The sequence below is a fragment of the Echeneis naucrates genome, chromosome 14 (genome assembly GCF_900963305.1).
Source record: "Echeneis naucrates chromosome 14, fEcheNa1.1, whole genome shotgun sequence".
Lineage (NCBI taxonomy): Eukaryota > Metazoa > Chordata > Actinopteri > Carangiformes > Echeneidae > Echeneis > Echeneis naucrates.
In genome coordinates, this window is record NC_042524.1 from 12,246,140 (window position 1) to 12,262,846 (window position 16,707).

Here is a 16,707-nt window from a genome sequence, read left to right on the forward strand (position 1 = left end):
TTCCTCTAATGTCGTCTAATGCAGACAATAGTACTGTAATTGCTGTACAACTGTTTGTTTTGGGTTTTAAATATGGCCTGATGACGAAATTTTCATTGTTTCTACATTTTTCTAACGCTCTGGGCAATTTTCCGGCGGTGGGTGGCCACCGCTTCTGAAAGAATGTAGGGGAAATGCTGGTTTCCTTTAACAGGCTTTAAGCCTGAATCTACTTGGGTGAAAGACAAGGCCATACATGCACATAATAGAAACACTCACGCTCACGCATCCTGTCTCATAAACCTTAATGATAGAGCAGCGATAAACAGTGATTAAAGAGCCTGGGGCTTGGCCTTTCTTTTCCACTCATTCAAAAAAAAAAAAAAAAAAAAAAAAAAAAGAAAGAGAAAAGAGATCACCATCTGAAAAAGAGGCAGGTGTTCATATGAAAGGTGGAGACAAGGCAGCCTCTTCCATGTTGGCCCCTGAGCATTATGAAGGTGTTTTAAATTATGCTGGAGTGAACTTGAGACAGACTTAAATGTAGGGAAAGCACCAACCTGAATATTGCCATCCAATTATCCTCATCATCCACACATGCTCTTTTTTTCTTGCTCTGAAGACTTTCTTTTCCTCTTCTTTCTTCAGATTGCTGTTAAAAAGCTGCTGGACTGTGGTTTTCAAGCAAAACAGGGTGACTGGCATGTTTGTGTTTCTTCAGAGTGACTTTAGCTATAGAGAGTAAAATGGGTAGATTGTGAATAAGTGATTTGTGTTTATGGCAGAGCAGTGCTGAGAAAAGTTGAAATCTGTGTGTTCGTGTGTAGAAGGTTGTTCACTGAGGAAATGTATTAAATTAGCAGGAGCTAAGATCTGATCAGCTGTGGGTGTGATTGAGTGATCATTTAAAACATGGAAAAAACAAGGAAATAAAGACCCATACAGTTGTGCTCATAAGTTTGAATATCCTGGCAGAATTTATGATTTCTTGGCTTATTTTTCAGAGAATATGAATGATAAGAGAAGAATGTTTTTTTTTTTTCACTCATGGTTGGGTGAAGCCATTTATTATTAAAAGACTGTGTTTACTTTTTTTTAAATCATACTGACAACAGAAACTATCCAAATGACCCTGATCAAAAGTTCACATACCCTTGAGATTTTGGCCTGATAAAATCTTTGTTGTCATTATGATTTAAAAAGAGTGAACACACTTGTTTGACAGTAAATGGCTTCACCCAACCAGTAGGCATGAGTGAAAAGAGGTTTTTCTCTTATCATTCATGCTCTCTGAAAAATGCCCAAAAGAATCACAAATTCTGCCAGGGTATGTAAACTTATGAGCACAACTGTACCAACACTTGGTTTTTTAATGGCTTGTATTAAAAATGTACAGTTAAATATGTTTTGTTCTGAAGGAAGACTCATATTGTTTTACATGCTTATAATATCCAAACATCTGATGTTAAGTGCAGTCCTTGAACAGACCACACATCTGCACTAATTTCTGTTTGACAGTTAAATGTCTGTCCATTTTTAACAACGATGCCTGCAGCTGTTAGTTTTTGCTGGAAGCTCCAGTCAGATTTGGTTTTTATTTGAAATTTTTCTTTGCCTTCATGTTTGTTTGATTGGGATGCAGGTTGGTAAGTGGTCAATGTTATTGCTTCTTATTTCCACAGGATCACAGAAATTAGAAACTGTATGTGTCACAGTTCGTTCATTCATTCATTCATCTTCAACCACTTACCCATTTCCGGGTTGCGGGGGCGTCACAGTTGTTTTGTAAAATTCCTGTGTTGAGCAATGTTGTGCAATATAAATTAGTAATTCAAAAGAAGTCCCTTAGAGCCTTTGTATCATTTTAAAGTTGTGTAAAATGTTTTTTTCCCAACACCCTTGTGCATGCAATACACAGACAGGACTCATCATTATCTCCCAGAGCCCGAGACGTTGTCTTCAAATTGTCTGTATTCTCCAACCAATTCAAGAGAGCATGGAGCTTCCACATTTGAAAAACTTGAACCAGACTGATCAACTGTAACTATTTATCAACTAATCAGTTATTAATCTGCTATGTCTGGTTTGGATTCATGAAACTGGGGTTTCAGTCAGTAGAAAAGATTAAGTAGCCGTGCTGCTTCTGTCCAACTCATTTCAATGTCCAGCATGAAGATAAGAATTAATTATTTCAACTGTTAACCAGTATTACTGGAACATGGCAAATGGCAAAAGCCATTATTAAACCAGTAGGAAAAAATCTAATTAAGGAGAAACTGCAGGACTGCATACTCGCACATTTGGATGATCACAGATGGAAAAGCTAAAGTCGTGTTAAAATATGACAGTTGATTATGTTCAGAGCAAATATTTTGGACAACAAAGCAACATGTCAAAACAAGTAGGAGGTGGAAACAACACATCTTTGAGATAAGCAACAGTTAAGCCTTGTCCAGGATTGTGACTGAAGCATTTCTCCGATAATTTTTTAATAAATATGAAAAGCTATTCCTGTGAAGTTGGCCAGTTGCAATCGCATAAACAAACAACAATACAACAACAATTTTCAGTAGATTTCAGAGCGTGTAAAATTTTTTATGTGCATTGTTATCACTAAAATCAATGATGTGTGGTAGAAAAAAACACAAACCTGTGGAGACCATGACTTCAGAAAAATAAAGCTATTAAAAAAAAAAAAAAAAAACCTGGGAAAAGATGGTGTTTTCATTGGCAGATGCTGTATTGTGCTTCTGTGTGTGTGTGTGTGTGTGTGCAGAGTGTGTATTAACGGGGTTATGGGAAGATGACTTTACTGTTGAACCTTACATCAGTATCCTAATTCAACAAAACATCTTAATAACCCCAATAATAACCTTGCACTGAACTGAAACCCCCAGGATGCATTTTCATGCAAGTGCTCTCCTCGATCATGGCACACAGGAGAGTTGCATTAAATCTTGTTTATTGGAAAAACCAAACTGCCTGACCCTTGAGATGAGCTTCTGCAAGGAGCATATATGGCTTTAAAATCCAGTCTTTGACAGAAGCATCACCCCATCAGCATCAATATAAGTCATAATTTAACGGAGGTAATACTACAATGTCCCCACATGAGAAGATACACCTTCATCTGAACCTAACGCTGCTTCAGGGTTACGCGGAAACCCTAACCCTTTCACCTCCTGGACATTTATGGGACACAGAACTGCCTGTGCCTGATTGTGTTGTTGCAAAAAAAAAATATATATATATTCTACTGTAATCACAGATTGTGACAGTAAGAGGCCTTAAATTCATAAAGAACACTTCCACTTTGAATTCTTTCAAATTTTGTTGTGTTCAGGTTAAAATGGCTCATTTTTCCATTATCAGTCTACATTCAATACCTCATTACAACAAGTGAAATTTTGAAAGAAATTATTGCTCAAATACAAACAATTATTGCAATTCTTAGTTGGAGCACCTTTGGCAGCGATTAACACCTCCAGTTTGGGGTATGAAGCGACAAGCATTGCACATCTGGCTTTGGGGGACTTTCTGCCATCCTTCCCTACAGATCCTCTCCAGCTCTGTCAGGTTGAATGAGGACTGTTGATGGACAGCAATTTTCAGGTCTCTCCAGCGATATTTGATTGGGTTCAAGTCAGGCCGCTCAAGGACATCCATAGTTTTTACAAAGTGACTTTTCCAAAGTCTTTGCACTTGTTTTCTTGTTGGACGGTGACCTTTTAGCTCTGTCTGAGATGCTGAGAGCTTTGGGTCAGGTTTTCATTAAGACTGTCTTTTCAGCTTTCCCTCAACTCTGGTCAGTCTCCCTGTTCCTGGTGCAGAAAAGCACCCCCACAGCCTGATGGTGCCACCAAATGCTCAGTCTTGGTTTCATCTTGTTACTCTTGTCTTTGAGCTCTGAAGACAGTACCTTATTCCTTGGGGGGGGGGGGGTTATTTCTTTTTCAGATGCATTGTGAACTGAGAACTTTTGTAGGCAGGTGTGTTTCTTTCTGAAAATGTCAACATTTGAATTCTAATGTCCAATGAAACTGCAAACATGATCAGGAGGGTTTGGGGGAATTGACACATTTAAATCATGTTTGTGTGTGTACATTTGTGTGCACATGCTTGTGTGGGATACCCTTGTTACCACTATTTGTCCCTACTCTCTGTGGACAAAACAGCAGACTCTTTTCAGTAGGTTGAGTGCAACCACAGGCATGGTTCATCTCTGGGAGCAGAGGGGACAACGGGGGAATGAAAACAAACATGACGATGAACTATCTTGGGGTAGTGGGAATATCCCCATGGCTGTAATCTGACTGACTTATCCCAATATAAAATAGATACTGGAAAAATGCTCACTCTGTTAATTCATATGGGTGTATCTCTGAATGTAAATGAGCGTCATTATATGCTTCCTGCTGTGAGTGATAATTTATTTTTTGTCTTCTTTACAGAGGTTCTGATGAACACTAAGCTAGAGACTTCTGATCTCAAATGGACCATCTTTTCACGTGCCAAACCTGAGGTATGTAACCCCAGTTTCTCTGTGTTATCTGTATTCCTAACACAGACCTCTTGGCGACTGGGGATTTTTGGCTTCCAGCTGTTCTTTTGTTACTTTGGCTGTAAAAGAGTTCCTTATATGGCAGGTAACTGACAGAATAAAGAGTTGCCAGAGTGAATCTGGGTTTCAAAGTATATTGAAAGCAGATGCTTTGATATATCCCATCAACCTTGTAGTTGGAGTGACTGACTGCTCCCAATTATGGATTCTGGAGCCTGAAAAAGACATATTTGTAATTTGATCACCTGAAGAGTAGTTGCTGGAGTATTTTGCCAGCGTCTGTGACCAACTTGATGATGTCTCAGAGGAATAACGCAAACAGTAATGCTGACAGGGAAATTTCTGGGGCATGGCAGAATTACTCACAAATGCATCTGTGCTTTGTGTTCAGATAGTATCAGACCAATAATAGTTTTAGCAGCCGTTATCATTTATGGTGTTCATCAAACGCTTCTCATTGTCAAAACACAGTAGGTTTGTTTTCCTATAACACTGTAATGTAGTCAATAAAGACAGCTAAAATTATAGATATTAAAAGACCGCTATATGGTTATATGGATTAAAGGACTGTGATAGCTTCAGAGTAGATATTTGTGGCTTCTAAGTTTACATCCACTTTTTGCAAAGGAGACTCAATAAAGCAGTGTCATCATAATTATGCCACGACTATTTCAGTGACTGTTAAAGTTGTTTCTCCTCAGGCCTAAGAATCTAGGAATTTGGGGCAGCTTGGTCTAAAATCTGAGCGTAATGAGCAACACGTGTGCGTTAAAGCACCTTGTTGACCTCTCAGCTGCAGGTCATTTAACGGTAACGCCTTTAGAATAAGAACAGCCGCAGCTGCACTGGCTATGGCATAGTGGGATAAATCCCTCTGGGCCATCATGGACTGGTCCTAATACAGAATCAAAGTTTCTGAAATAAAATACAACATTGTATTGGCATTTGGGGAGACTCTTTTAAGAAAATACGAACCCTATTTGCATTTAGTTTTCACTTTAACAAAATTCACCCTGTTTGGCTAAACTTCGGCATCTAACGGTGGTGTAAAACAATTGCATCACCTTTTTTTTTTTTATATATATAAAAATGAGTCCTGTGAGATATTTTGTGCATGTTCATCACAGAAAACATTTTGTTCTCAGAAGTATTCAAAGCCAAAATCCAGTGTATTTATTTTTTAGGATGAGGAGGGAAATTCTCCCTTTAAGTGATTCAGATCAGATTCTCAGTGCTCTGCTGCAAAGTAATTCATTCAGACCAGTATTCTGCCTCACTCAACACATCATCTGTAAATGGATTTTTAAAGATTTACATATTTACATAACTGAATTTCTGAGCCTCAAGTTCAGCCAATCTGCTAAATTCTGCCCTGAGTATGGTAATTTCTTGCTGGTTTCCTACTCTTGGGAACATAGTAGTGGTGAACATGTTTGCTTTTGACTCAGAAGTCAGACATGAAAGCGTATTTCAGTTACATTTTGCTCCCCAACAAATCTTGATTTCTGTGAAGGGTTTTAAGTTCATATGTGTTTCTGATATCCTCTCCTATGTTCTTGTGGTAGAGACTAAAAGTGTATTAAAGCAGGGCGAGCAATGCCTGTCTTGGATGTTGTGCAGTAGTGTGCTCTGTTTGACAATTGAGACTTGAATTCCCACTTGCTGGGCTGCAGCTCAACGGGAAGAATGATTTAACAACCCAGATTCAAATTTGGGCTAGATCAAAATGCACACCAGGACAGAGCCATCCCACGAGCCTCTGACAGGTTCCTTACAGCAGAGGGCCAACATTTTATTATTGCTGTATAGGACTTTTAATGTGACCAATTATATAAAGACTAGAGTGAAAGTACTTACAGGATAATAAAATATACTCACAAAAATGTTCTGAAGATTTTGGGCTCATATGTCATTTTAACGTCCAACCTGCCAACCCTTTGTTCTCCTCTGTGCTCTTAGTGGGAGGAAGTTAGTGGCTTGGATGAGGAGAACAACAGTGTGAGGACCTATCAGATCTGTCAGACCGACAGCTCACCCAGCCACTGGCTGCGCAGCGGCTTCATACAGCGACGAGGAGCGTCTCATGTTTACGTGGAGCTGCGGTTCACCATGATGGAGTGTTCCTCCAGGAGCACCCACCACCGCAGCTGCAAGGAGACCTTCAACCTCTACTACTATCAGGCCGACTCCAACGAGGCCACGGCCACGTACCCCCCGTGGATGGAAAATCCATACACCAAGGTATACTCACCCTCCTACGTTCAAAACAAAAACAATGAGAAAGAAAGCCTCACTGTTATAGGAAATCATTATTATTTAGAGACTGTTTATTAATTAATTTCAACAAATTAAGTATCAGCCTTAAATGGGTGCTCCACTAATTTAGATCAGTTCTATTTGTCATGAAATGTAAAACCCTCTCTGTGGGAGCCATGTCTCATAATTACTTTTGGAACAGATTCATTTTCCAGTGATAGGACAATTTTATGATCAATTAATTGACTAACTGTTGCAGCTCAAATTAATTATTTTAGATAACCCTGATAATGTCAACTAGGTTATCTTAGGTTGAGCTGGAAAGCTTCTTTTTTTTTATCAGTCAGCCTACATTAAAAACTTGGGTTGTGGAGTTTAAAACACAATTATTTTAGCAAACCAGGTAAAATGAGATATCCACTATTTTTTACCCATAGTGAGTCATCAGCTTTGACTTTTGTGTTCAAAGAAATTGTCTCTCATCTCATGAGCCCCCAAGTTTTATGGAAGTGTAAATTAGATTGCTTGAATACTCATTTAAATTCTCCTAAATTAGAAAAGGAGTCAAATAGTGTATATAATAAAAAAATGGACATGGTCTCATCGACTTCATAGTTGTTTTACATGTACAGATTTTAATATGATGTATGAAATATCAAACTTTAAATGACTGCTGGCAACTTTCCAAGACTATCCCCACATTTTTAAATTCACCTCCCACCTTCCAATATACAGTTGGATTCCTTCCATTTCTTTACAGTATCAAATTCATCTTACAGGGACTAAAAAGGACTTGGACGATCTGTCACTACAACACAAGTATCTTTCAGCATATCCTTATCAACACTCCCATGTCTAAGTGTCCTTGAACACACTGCCATAGAGAGGTTTCAAAATAGCCCGCACTACTCACCTTCATTACCACTTAATAATTTAACTTTGGCAGAAAAATAAAAGGAATGAAGTGTTCACTGATAAATTACGTTTCTCTGGAGCAAGTCTCTGCAAGCTGCAATTGGGACTCAATGCTCAATGTAACAAATGGAAAACAGTGGATGTCAGGAAGCAAATCAATCTAAAATCACAGAGGGATGCTTTGGAAAATGGTCAGTAATGTCAAGCATATGTGACGTTCGAGCCATGGGCTGTAATGTCTCATGTGAAACCACTAGTCATGCCCATTTTGAAAGCTGTGTGTTGGAATCCGGCCATTACGTAAGATCTTTTCTCTTTTTTCCTGCCCTAGGTGGACACAGTGGCTGCAGACTTTCTGCTGAGGAAGGGTGGAGAGCGGAAGTTTAACGTAAAGACCTTACGACTAGGACCTCTATCTAAGAGGGGCTTCTACTTAGCTTTTCAAGCTCAGGGCGCCTGCATGGCCCTGCTGTCTGTCAGGGTGTTCTTCAAAAAGTGTCCACCCCTGGTCAGTGCTCTTTCCTCCTTTCCTGAGACTGTTCCCCGTACTCTAGTTCAAGAGGCACAAGGAGTGTGTGTGGAGCATGCCGCCCAGCAGGGGCCACGACCTCGGCCCCCAAAGCTCTTCTGTGGGGAAGATGGCCAGTGGGTAGGCCAGCCAACAACCTCCTGTGCTTGCCTGCCTGGATTTGAGCCCACTGACGGACAGACCCGCTGCACAGGTAGGAAGGAGGCCATGTTAGGCTACCTATACATGTTTGCATTTATGTGGCCTACGCCCATATAGGCAGCAGAGCAGGCAGACTAAACATGAAAACAATGGTGAGGGTGGATTTTACTGAAAGAGGGTCACAAGTGTTGGAGAGGAAGCGAGAAACTAAGGAAGTTAATAAGGAAGAGGGCCATCTTTGACATGGAGGGGACAGAGCGAGGTCAGGTGGAGCAGCACTTATCTCAGAAAGGAAGTGCAGGGTCAAAGGCTTACTACTGTGACAATCCAGTGTTCAGCTGAGATAGAAGGAGCACAGGAGGTGAAGTTAGCAAGGGAATGGGAGATGCTCGGGGTAAAGATCATATCGCTTTGAGAACATCAAAGCAAAGCAGACAAAAACAGAAGGAAGAAGCAGGTTAATTCTCTCTGGAGTCTTGCATCAGCTCTGTTTAATGAGACCAATTAACAAACCTCGTGCAAGAACACCCCCCATGTGCACACTCACACACAGGCTGCGTTCACACATACCAAATCCCACCAGTTTGGGAAATTGTTTCAAGATAAACACAGAAGCAGATGGAGAAAAGTTACATTTTCTCAAGAAATTGTGTGGCGTTTAAAATTAGGATTAATTTTGATCTATGTGGGAGGTATAATGATTTCTCATAACAAAAATTATTTCCTGCATTTTGCTTCTGATGAAGTGGACTTGGCATTCCCACCCCTCTGCCACTGGAGAGAACTGTTCAAAAAATAAAATAAAAAAATCACCCAACCATAGAGGGAAATGACCTTCATAGCAAGTTGATATGCTTCGTAGGCTGAAAATACCATCTAGGTTTGAATTCAAATTAATTTTATTGTAATGCCAATCTCCTCTAGACGACAACGTGTATTTTCTGGGTATACGCATCCCCCATTTAATGTAAAACTAGTGTTCTAGATGATATCTATTAGCTTGCTTAAACCATATCTTTGAAGCGAACTTGTAATTTAAGATACTAATCACATTCCGCAAAGTTTGTTTTGTTTTGTTTTTTTAACTGTTGGTAAATTCTTGTGGTAAAATGTGGGCCACAGTATGTTGACCCTGCAACTTGGATTGTAACAATGCTTCACTCGCTCGTAAAAGATTATTGTTTTATTCCTCTCACTCAGCAGCTGGAGTGGCATTTCAGCTGCCACACTGAGCGCAGCATAGTAAACACTGCAGGTGTTGGTGAATGTATGTGGCGCTACAAGGTGACAGGTTATTACTCATTCAGGCGTAGGATGGTGTGATGAATCTGGTATCATGTTCATATGTAGAAGCTGAGAAGGAGAATGAGTCCAGACGATGGCAACTAATGACTGTGATCATCAATTAATCAGATTAATTGATGATTACAGTCATTAGTTCTTGAGAAAAAATGTCAAATCCTCCCATCTTAGAGGGAGAAACAGAAGAACATTTGACATTTTTGTATTATTGAACTGGCAAAACTGATGTCCACTGTATTTTCTCTTTGGAGCTGTACTTCAGACTCAGTTCAGTGTTTCTTTATATCTGGAGTGCAACTCTACCGTTTGTGGTCTTAGTGAGGAGACAGGATTTGGATCAATAGACAAATTACTCCCGTGTGCATCTTGTAATTCTGATATAATCAGGTAAATTCAATGATAAGCAGAATGCCAATGGTGTGAGTTCACTGAATAGATTTATTACTGTGATTGTATTCTGATATGTTGTAATCTGCCTGTCAATCTGCAACCATGAGGCACCGAAGTACCTTGAGGAAAAACATGAATGTGTTTGAAATCAGAGGTTGACTGGTAGGTGTGGACACAGTGGATGTGCAGATTTCGTTCAATGCTCAGGATCATTTGCTATAATTTGTTCTCCCCTCTTAGCGTGTCCTGTGGGTAAATTCAAGCCAGGCACAGAGGGACAGTGCACCGGCTGTCCAGGATTCAGCCAAGCCACCATCAAGGGGGAGTCAGTGTGTACTTGTCGCTCTGGATACCTGCGTGCAGAATCTGACACTCCTGACACCCCATGCACAAGTAAGTATGCATGCAGCAGTGCTTGGGCACGAATCTGCATGCAAATACAGAGGTGCTAAGCAACACAAGAGTCCACTTGTTTGTTGTTATTCTGTCCCTCCTCCCTGTTCTTCTTTGCTTTGTTTTTACCATCTCTGGCGCTGTTTCTGTTTTCCTCTGGTGTTATTTAGCCCAGCTCCTCTAATCTGCTTTGTGTCCTGTCTCCCAGTGCAAGCCATTGAGATGCATGCCTATTGTGACAGGCTGTCGGGGGTAGGGCTTTCTCTCTGCAGTGAAGTATGCATTGATGGTCCAGAGTGACACCTCTATGCGGTTTTTTCAATACAGCCTCATGTCAAACGTGTGAATGAAGGAAATTTAAATTTGGTGCATTCTTGTGAAATGGCCCAAAAGAGGAAGTAAACTCTGCCTTTGGCTATTTACATTTCCTGTTCTCTGCAGGTGTGAATCCGCACCAATTAAAATGTATGTCTGCCAATTTTATAATTGCTGATAACTTTAATTACAAAGGCTTTATCTTAATTGTTTATCACTTAACAGGGCCATTTCTATTACGTAGTCTGTTTTTGTACTGGATTGTCTGTTCAGTTCTGCGCGCCACTTACATTTTCAATTTGCATGCAAAATTGTGAAGCAGATGTGCCATCTGTAAATCATGTGCCCCCCCTCCAAAAAAAAAAAAAATGTCTTTCACAGTGTTGTGACAGCCATGGTGAAGTGAAATAAAGGGAATTCTGATTAAGCCCTGGAATGTATCACCTCTTTAAAAAAAAAAAAAAAAAAATCCCCAATCCCAAATGTTGTATTCAGAATTCATATGCTCTCAGGTTGTCTGATGTTGCCCCACTTGGGTTTCCAGTGAGAGCACTTAATAGCACTTACGTTAGCTGCAGGCTCACTGACAAAGCTCTGTCTCCTTGGCAGGAACAGAAACTTATTCAACGGCTGAGTGGTATTGCTGTTAAGTTCCGCGTGGCCTGAGGCAATAGCTATCTTCGTACAATTTTCAGACAGTGATAATTATCATCCAGTTTTAGACAAACTGTTGAATGCTGCAACACATATGTTGCTGCTGTGACATAAAGCTGATGCAGGAGCATTGTTCTGCTTCAAGACAATGTGCAGACAGGGTGAAAAGTCCCCAGCGTATATGGAAAAAAATGGAATAAATGGGCTGATTGGCTCATTGAAAGGCTAAACAGCAATAGAATGGCACAGAAGAGATTATAACTTAATTTGAGAATTTTGTACACAGTGATTGCATCAGGGGTATGCTGTCACTGGAAAATCAAACATGATGACATTTCTGACCAAATAACGCAACAATATTTGAGGAATGACTACTGGTGCTCTCCCGGGGCATTTAAAATCTGAAAAATGATCATATGTAATGTGGCTGTAATAATTCTCCTGACTCAGTTTAATATGGTTAGAAAATTGCGGCACCTGAGCCTGACATCAATGTGCCTTTTTAAGGGGACAGTTTGATATTGCGAGAAATATTGTCTCCTCTTTCTGGGTTGAAGATAAAGACGACCACTCTCTCATGTCTGTAACTTGAGTATGAATGAGTGTATTTTCTGAACTTTTTTCACTGTTTCTTTAAACAGAATGGTTCTGCTATAACAGGAGCTTGAGGGAAATTTATTTTGTCAATTTTATCGTAATTTATAACTTAAGGGAATGGCATCTCTTTTTGCCATTACTTTTAGAACCGCCCTCAGCACCCCGAAGCCTCACCACCAAGATCAACGACACCACACTTAGTTTGGAGTGGAACGAGCCTCTGGACAACGGCGGCAGAACAGACCTGGGCTACGCAGTCAGGTGTTCTGTGTGCAGATCACCCAAGGGGCCGTGCCTCCCCTGTGGAGACAGTGTCAGCTACCGGCCCGCACAGCACGGCCTGCTGGGTCGCAGGGTCGAAGTGTGGGGCCTGCTGCCACACACCACTTACACCTTCACAATCCAAGCACTCAACGGGGTTTCTCAGCTCAGTGGCAAGGACCCTGCCAGTGACAGTGTCAACATCACCACAAACCACGATGGTAAGTTGGACAGGACAAGGTGTAAAGGTGTAAATAGTCAGTATTTCATGTGGTATTTCTATAATTCCTCTGTCATCTGTGCAGTGCCATCACTGTTTCCTGTGATTCAAAAGAGCGACTCCACGGAGAGCAGCCTGACTCTGCAGTGGTCAGTCCCAGCTCAGCAACACTACACCATCCTGCAGTATCAGCTACGCTACTGTGAGAAGGTAAGAACCTTTTCTTACCTTTGAGTTTGGGTTGTGTGTTGTTCTGTTCTGCTTTTTTTTTTTTTTTTTTTTAATTCAATCCTGGTTAATGCTCACTTTCAGTCCAACCTTCTCTGCTTTCATTTAGGAGCGCCGAAGTGAGGATCAGTGCCATTATACAGAGAGTAGCAAAAACCAGGCGGTGCTGACAGACCTCCGCAGGGCGACTCAGTATGAAGTGCAGCTTCGGGCACGCACCATGGCTGGTTATGGCAGCTTTGGTCCTGTAACTGTCTTCCGCACCCTGCCTGATGGTGAGAGAGGAAAAAAAAATGGCCTTTTGAAGATGCTTTCCATACCCTTTTTTTGAAACCATAAAAAGAAAAATTTCTTCCATTTTTTTTCTACAGTTTCCTTTGTCCCTTATGGAGACTCTTTAAAAATTAATCATTCCTGTCATAGTCCTTCTTTCCCTCTGTCATTTTTCTTTACTACTGATCTGAACGTCTAGTTATGGTTACTGCCGTTACATCACTTCTAACGCTTTGCAACTGTTTTTTTTTTTCTCCCCCGTCTCTTGTTTTTCTCAGGACATGACTCTGCCTCCCAGTTCCTGATACCTGGCATCCTTATCGCTGTTGGGATGCTGCTGCTTGTCACTTTTGTCTTTGTGATTGCTTACTGCATACGGTGAGAACAAGGGAAGGGAAAAGAAGCAGAAAAAAAGGGGAAAAAGCTGACAGAATAACAGGAAACAGGAGTTAAAAAAATGGGGAAATCGAAAACCAATAACAACCACGACCCCAATTTTACGGTTTTACAACACTTTGTTCTCTTGTTTATACAAATCATATCTTATCAACAGTGGATTTGCACCCTGTTACCCACACCATTTTTTCTCTGCAAGGCAGTTCAGACACAAAGCAATGCTCATGATGTCTTTTGCTTGCACAGCTAAAAGTTATCCTGCTCATTAGAACATTTTCCTTGGGCTTCATTGTTTGAGTAAATAGTGTTGGATGCCATCAGAAGGAGAAAAAGAGAGAGTATGTGTGCGTGTCACTGTGTGTGTAGTTGTGCGTGTGTGTGTATGATACAGATTAAGAGAGATGACGATAGAGGTAGAGGGCAGGGAGAGACAGGATGCAGGCGTCCCAACCCTGTTTCCACAGGACAGGAGAACAATAGCTGTGACCTTGTGACACATACACACACACTTAACGCACAAAAAACCAGTGGCTGAGGCCCAGATCTGCCACTAACCGAGGGTGGTGCATTATTGCTATTTTAGGCTTATGAAGTGGGAGAGAGAGAGAAATGGAGGAAGGCAGGGATCCAGTAGCTACAGGGTTGTTACAGTCTTGAAGGGATGAGCTTTTGCCAGCAGAATTACAATGGAGCCACTTGTGTCAAAGAGCAGAACCATAGGCGTTGGCTCAGGTATTCATCGTTACCACAGGCATCTCATGTTGTGTTGTTGATATTGCTGCAGGTTGTTTTAGGCTGACCAAATCCTTTTCACAACAAGGGAGATTTTTTTGTTGTTTACACAGAAAATAATAAAATGATGGAGGTGTTTTTGGAACAGTGTGTGGCTCTAGATCTCTGTTAGCTAGAGAATATTGGTATGTAGGTGTACTAAACTCTGACCTCCCAACACATGGGCCCCTTACTATTCCCAGAAGGGATCAATAAATCATATTCAGTTATATTTTGCCATGCTGTCATCGTAGAGTCAATGAATATAATCACACAATGGCTTTTTCCCGCTTTAGAAATGATGAACATCTTTTATTCTCTTTTATTGTTTTTGCATCTGAACAGTCACATTGTCTCAGCATTTATTGGCTTCACAAAGCATCAGCAATGCTTTGCTTGCCAAAATTAAGTCAAACATCCATTTTTCTGATAACTGCACTGCCATCCTAATCTGACTTTATTTATCCTGATCTCATTCTGCCTGCAGCAGACACAGCAGAATAAAGGATCCAGAATTGAGTGACAAAAACAGCCAGTACCTTGTCGGCCAAGGTAACAGATCACAAACACGCACACTAAACCTTGGCAGTGCTTTCCAACTCATTTGCATAGAGAAAATTGCATTTAATATGGCAGTCTCATTATTGTTCAAAAGTTATCTAAACATTTGTTCTTTTCCTTTCCCATGACTCCATTTGACTTGTTCTTACAGGGGTCAAAGTTTATATTGACCCCTTCACCTACGAGGACCCGAATGAAGCAGTGCGAGAGTTTGCCAAGGAAATTGATGTTTCCTTTGTCAAGATTGAGGAGGTTATTGGTGCTGGTAAGCCTGGCTGTATGCTTTTCCCAGTATTCAAATGTCTGATCTCTGCACTGGCCATTTTTTTCTATGGCCTGAATGTTTATTTTATTTTATTCCTATTTTATTGCAGCCCAGTAGATTGTCTGCTTTCAACATAACATTATTAAATATAAATCTAATTTGGAAAGTTAAATTGATTCTGTGACATTTAAAACCATTGACTGTTATCTTTATCAGACAAAATTCAATTCAATACGTGTGTAAATAAAGCAATTAACTGATAAATATGTTAGCTGTATTTGTAGCCCTCATTCAAATAAAAGGTCACCAGTAGCTGCAAGCAAGCTGTTGGTTTTGCTGAAGATAATAGTCATTGCTCTAAAGTTGTAAATACGAAAGAAACACATCTAATGTGTGTCTGTATGCTGCAGGGGAGTTTGGGGAGGTGTGTCGAGGACGGCTGAGGATACCAGGAAAAAAAGAAAACTATGTAGCAATAAAGACACTAAAGGGAGGCTACACTGAAAAGCAGAGAAGGGACTTCCTGTCTGAAGCGTCCATCATGGGCCAGTTCCAACACCCCAACATCATCCACCTGGAGGGTATTATCACGGCCAGCTGCCCAGTCATGATCCTCACAGAGTTTATGGAGAACGGCGCCCTGGACTCATTTCTGCAGGTCAGTGTGAAATGGAGAACATGCGCTAAAACAAGCAATTGCTTTCCTCGCTCTCCAACTCAAGTGTTTTTCTCTCCTCCGTAGCTGAATGACAGCCAGTTCACGCCTATCCAGCTGGTGGGTATGCTGCGCGGCATCGCCTCCGGCATGAAGTACCTGGCAGAGATGAGCTACGTCCACCGAGACCTGGCTGCCCGCAACATCCTAATCAACAGTAACCTGGTGTGCAAGGTTTCTGACTTCGGCTTGTCTCGCTTCCTGCAGGAGAACTCATCTGACCCAACGTACACCAGCTCTCTGGTGAGATGACAATCCTCCTCAATTATTGCCAAAGAAACTTTTCATTAAATTCATCTGCAGTGTATTTGTCTTAAGGATATGAATAGGAATTATTTTAAACTTACATTTAAAAGCTGGAGCACATGACCATGGTACTGATTTGACAACCAGACATGCCATTAATTGTGACATTATATAATTTTTACAGAACAATGCCAGTATTTCGTGTTTTTTTTTTTCCTGTTTCCTGCTATGTTGAAGCTTAAAACCACAAGAACGATACTCATCTTGACAAATGAAATTAAATGTAATTAAAAATTACGTTATTCGTTGAAATATTATGCTGCAGTAATAATAGTTCATTATTTTGAGGAGCTGACTTAAAGTTGTAATTTTACCCCCATTACATTCCCTGTCAGAGCCCTGTCTGACATTGTTTAAATGAAGTGCTGCAGCGCTGACTGTTTTCTTTACTGTGCAGGGTGGTAAAATCCCAATCCGCTGGACAGCACCGGAGGCAATAGCCTTCAGAAAGTTTACCTCAGCTTCAGATGTGTGGAGTTATGGCATTGTCATGTGGGAGGTTATGTCTTTTGGAGAGAGACCCTACTGGGACATGAGCAACCAGGATGTAAGTTTAAGCTGAAATGTCATTCTTGCCACTGAATTTGAAGGTTTTGTCAGGCATAGCACGGAGCTTTCTCTAATTAAGCCTAAAACTTTTGCATTTGCATTTTGATTTTATATAATCAATGTGTCTGAG

The 16,707-nt window shown here is 40.7% G+C and overlaps 1 protein-coding gene across 1 annotated transcript in view; it reads left to right on the top strand.

Moving 5' to 3' along the window:
• The window catches only part of ephb4a (eph receptor B4a), a 32,978-nt gene that overhangs the window by 12,788 nt on the left and 3,483 nt on the right, over positions 1–16,707 (top strand). The window contains exons 3-15 of the mRNA XM_029518707.1: positions 4,431–4,501; positions 6,500–6,781; positions 8,043–8,433; positions 10,314–10,466; positions 12,179–12,514; positions 12,599–12,723; positions 12,851–13,016; positions 13,293–13,392; positions 14,669–14,733; positions 14,894–15,007; positions 15,418–15,665; positions 15,750–15,965; positions 16,426–16,575. Coding sequence (XP_029374567.1) covers positions 4,431–4,501; positions 6,500–6,781; positions 8,043–8,433; positions 10,314–10,466; positions 12,179–12,514; positions 12,599–12,723; positions 12,851–13,016; positions 13,293–13,392; positions 14,669–14,733; positions 14,894–15,007; positions 15,418–15,665; positions 15,750–15,965; positions 16,426–16,575 — 2,417 coding nt within the window. The remainder of the gene's footprint in view (positions 1–4,430; positions 4,502–6,499; positions 6,782–8,042; positions 8,434–10,313; positions 10,467–12,178; positions 12,515–12,598; positions 12,724–12,850; positions 13,017–13,292; positions 13,393–14,668; positions 14,734–14,893; positions 15,008–15,417; positions 15,666–15,749; positions 15,966–16,425; positions 16,576–16,707) is intronic.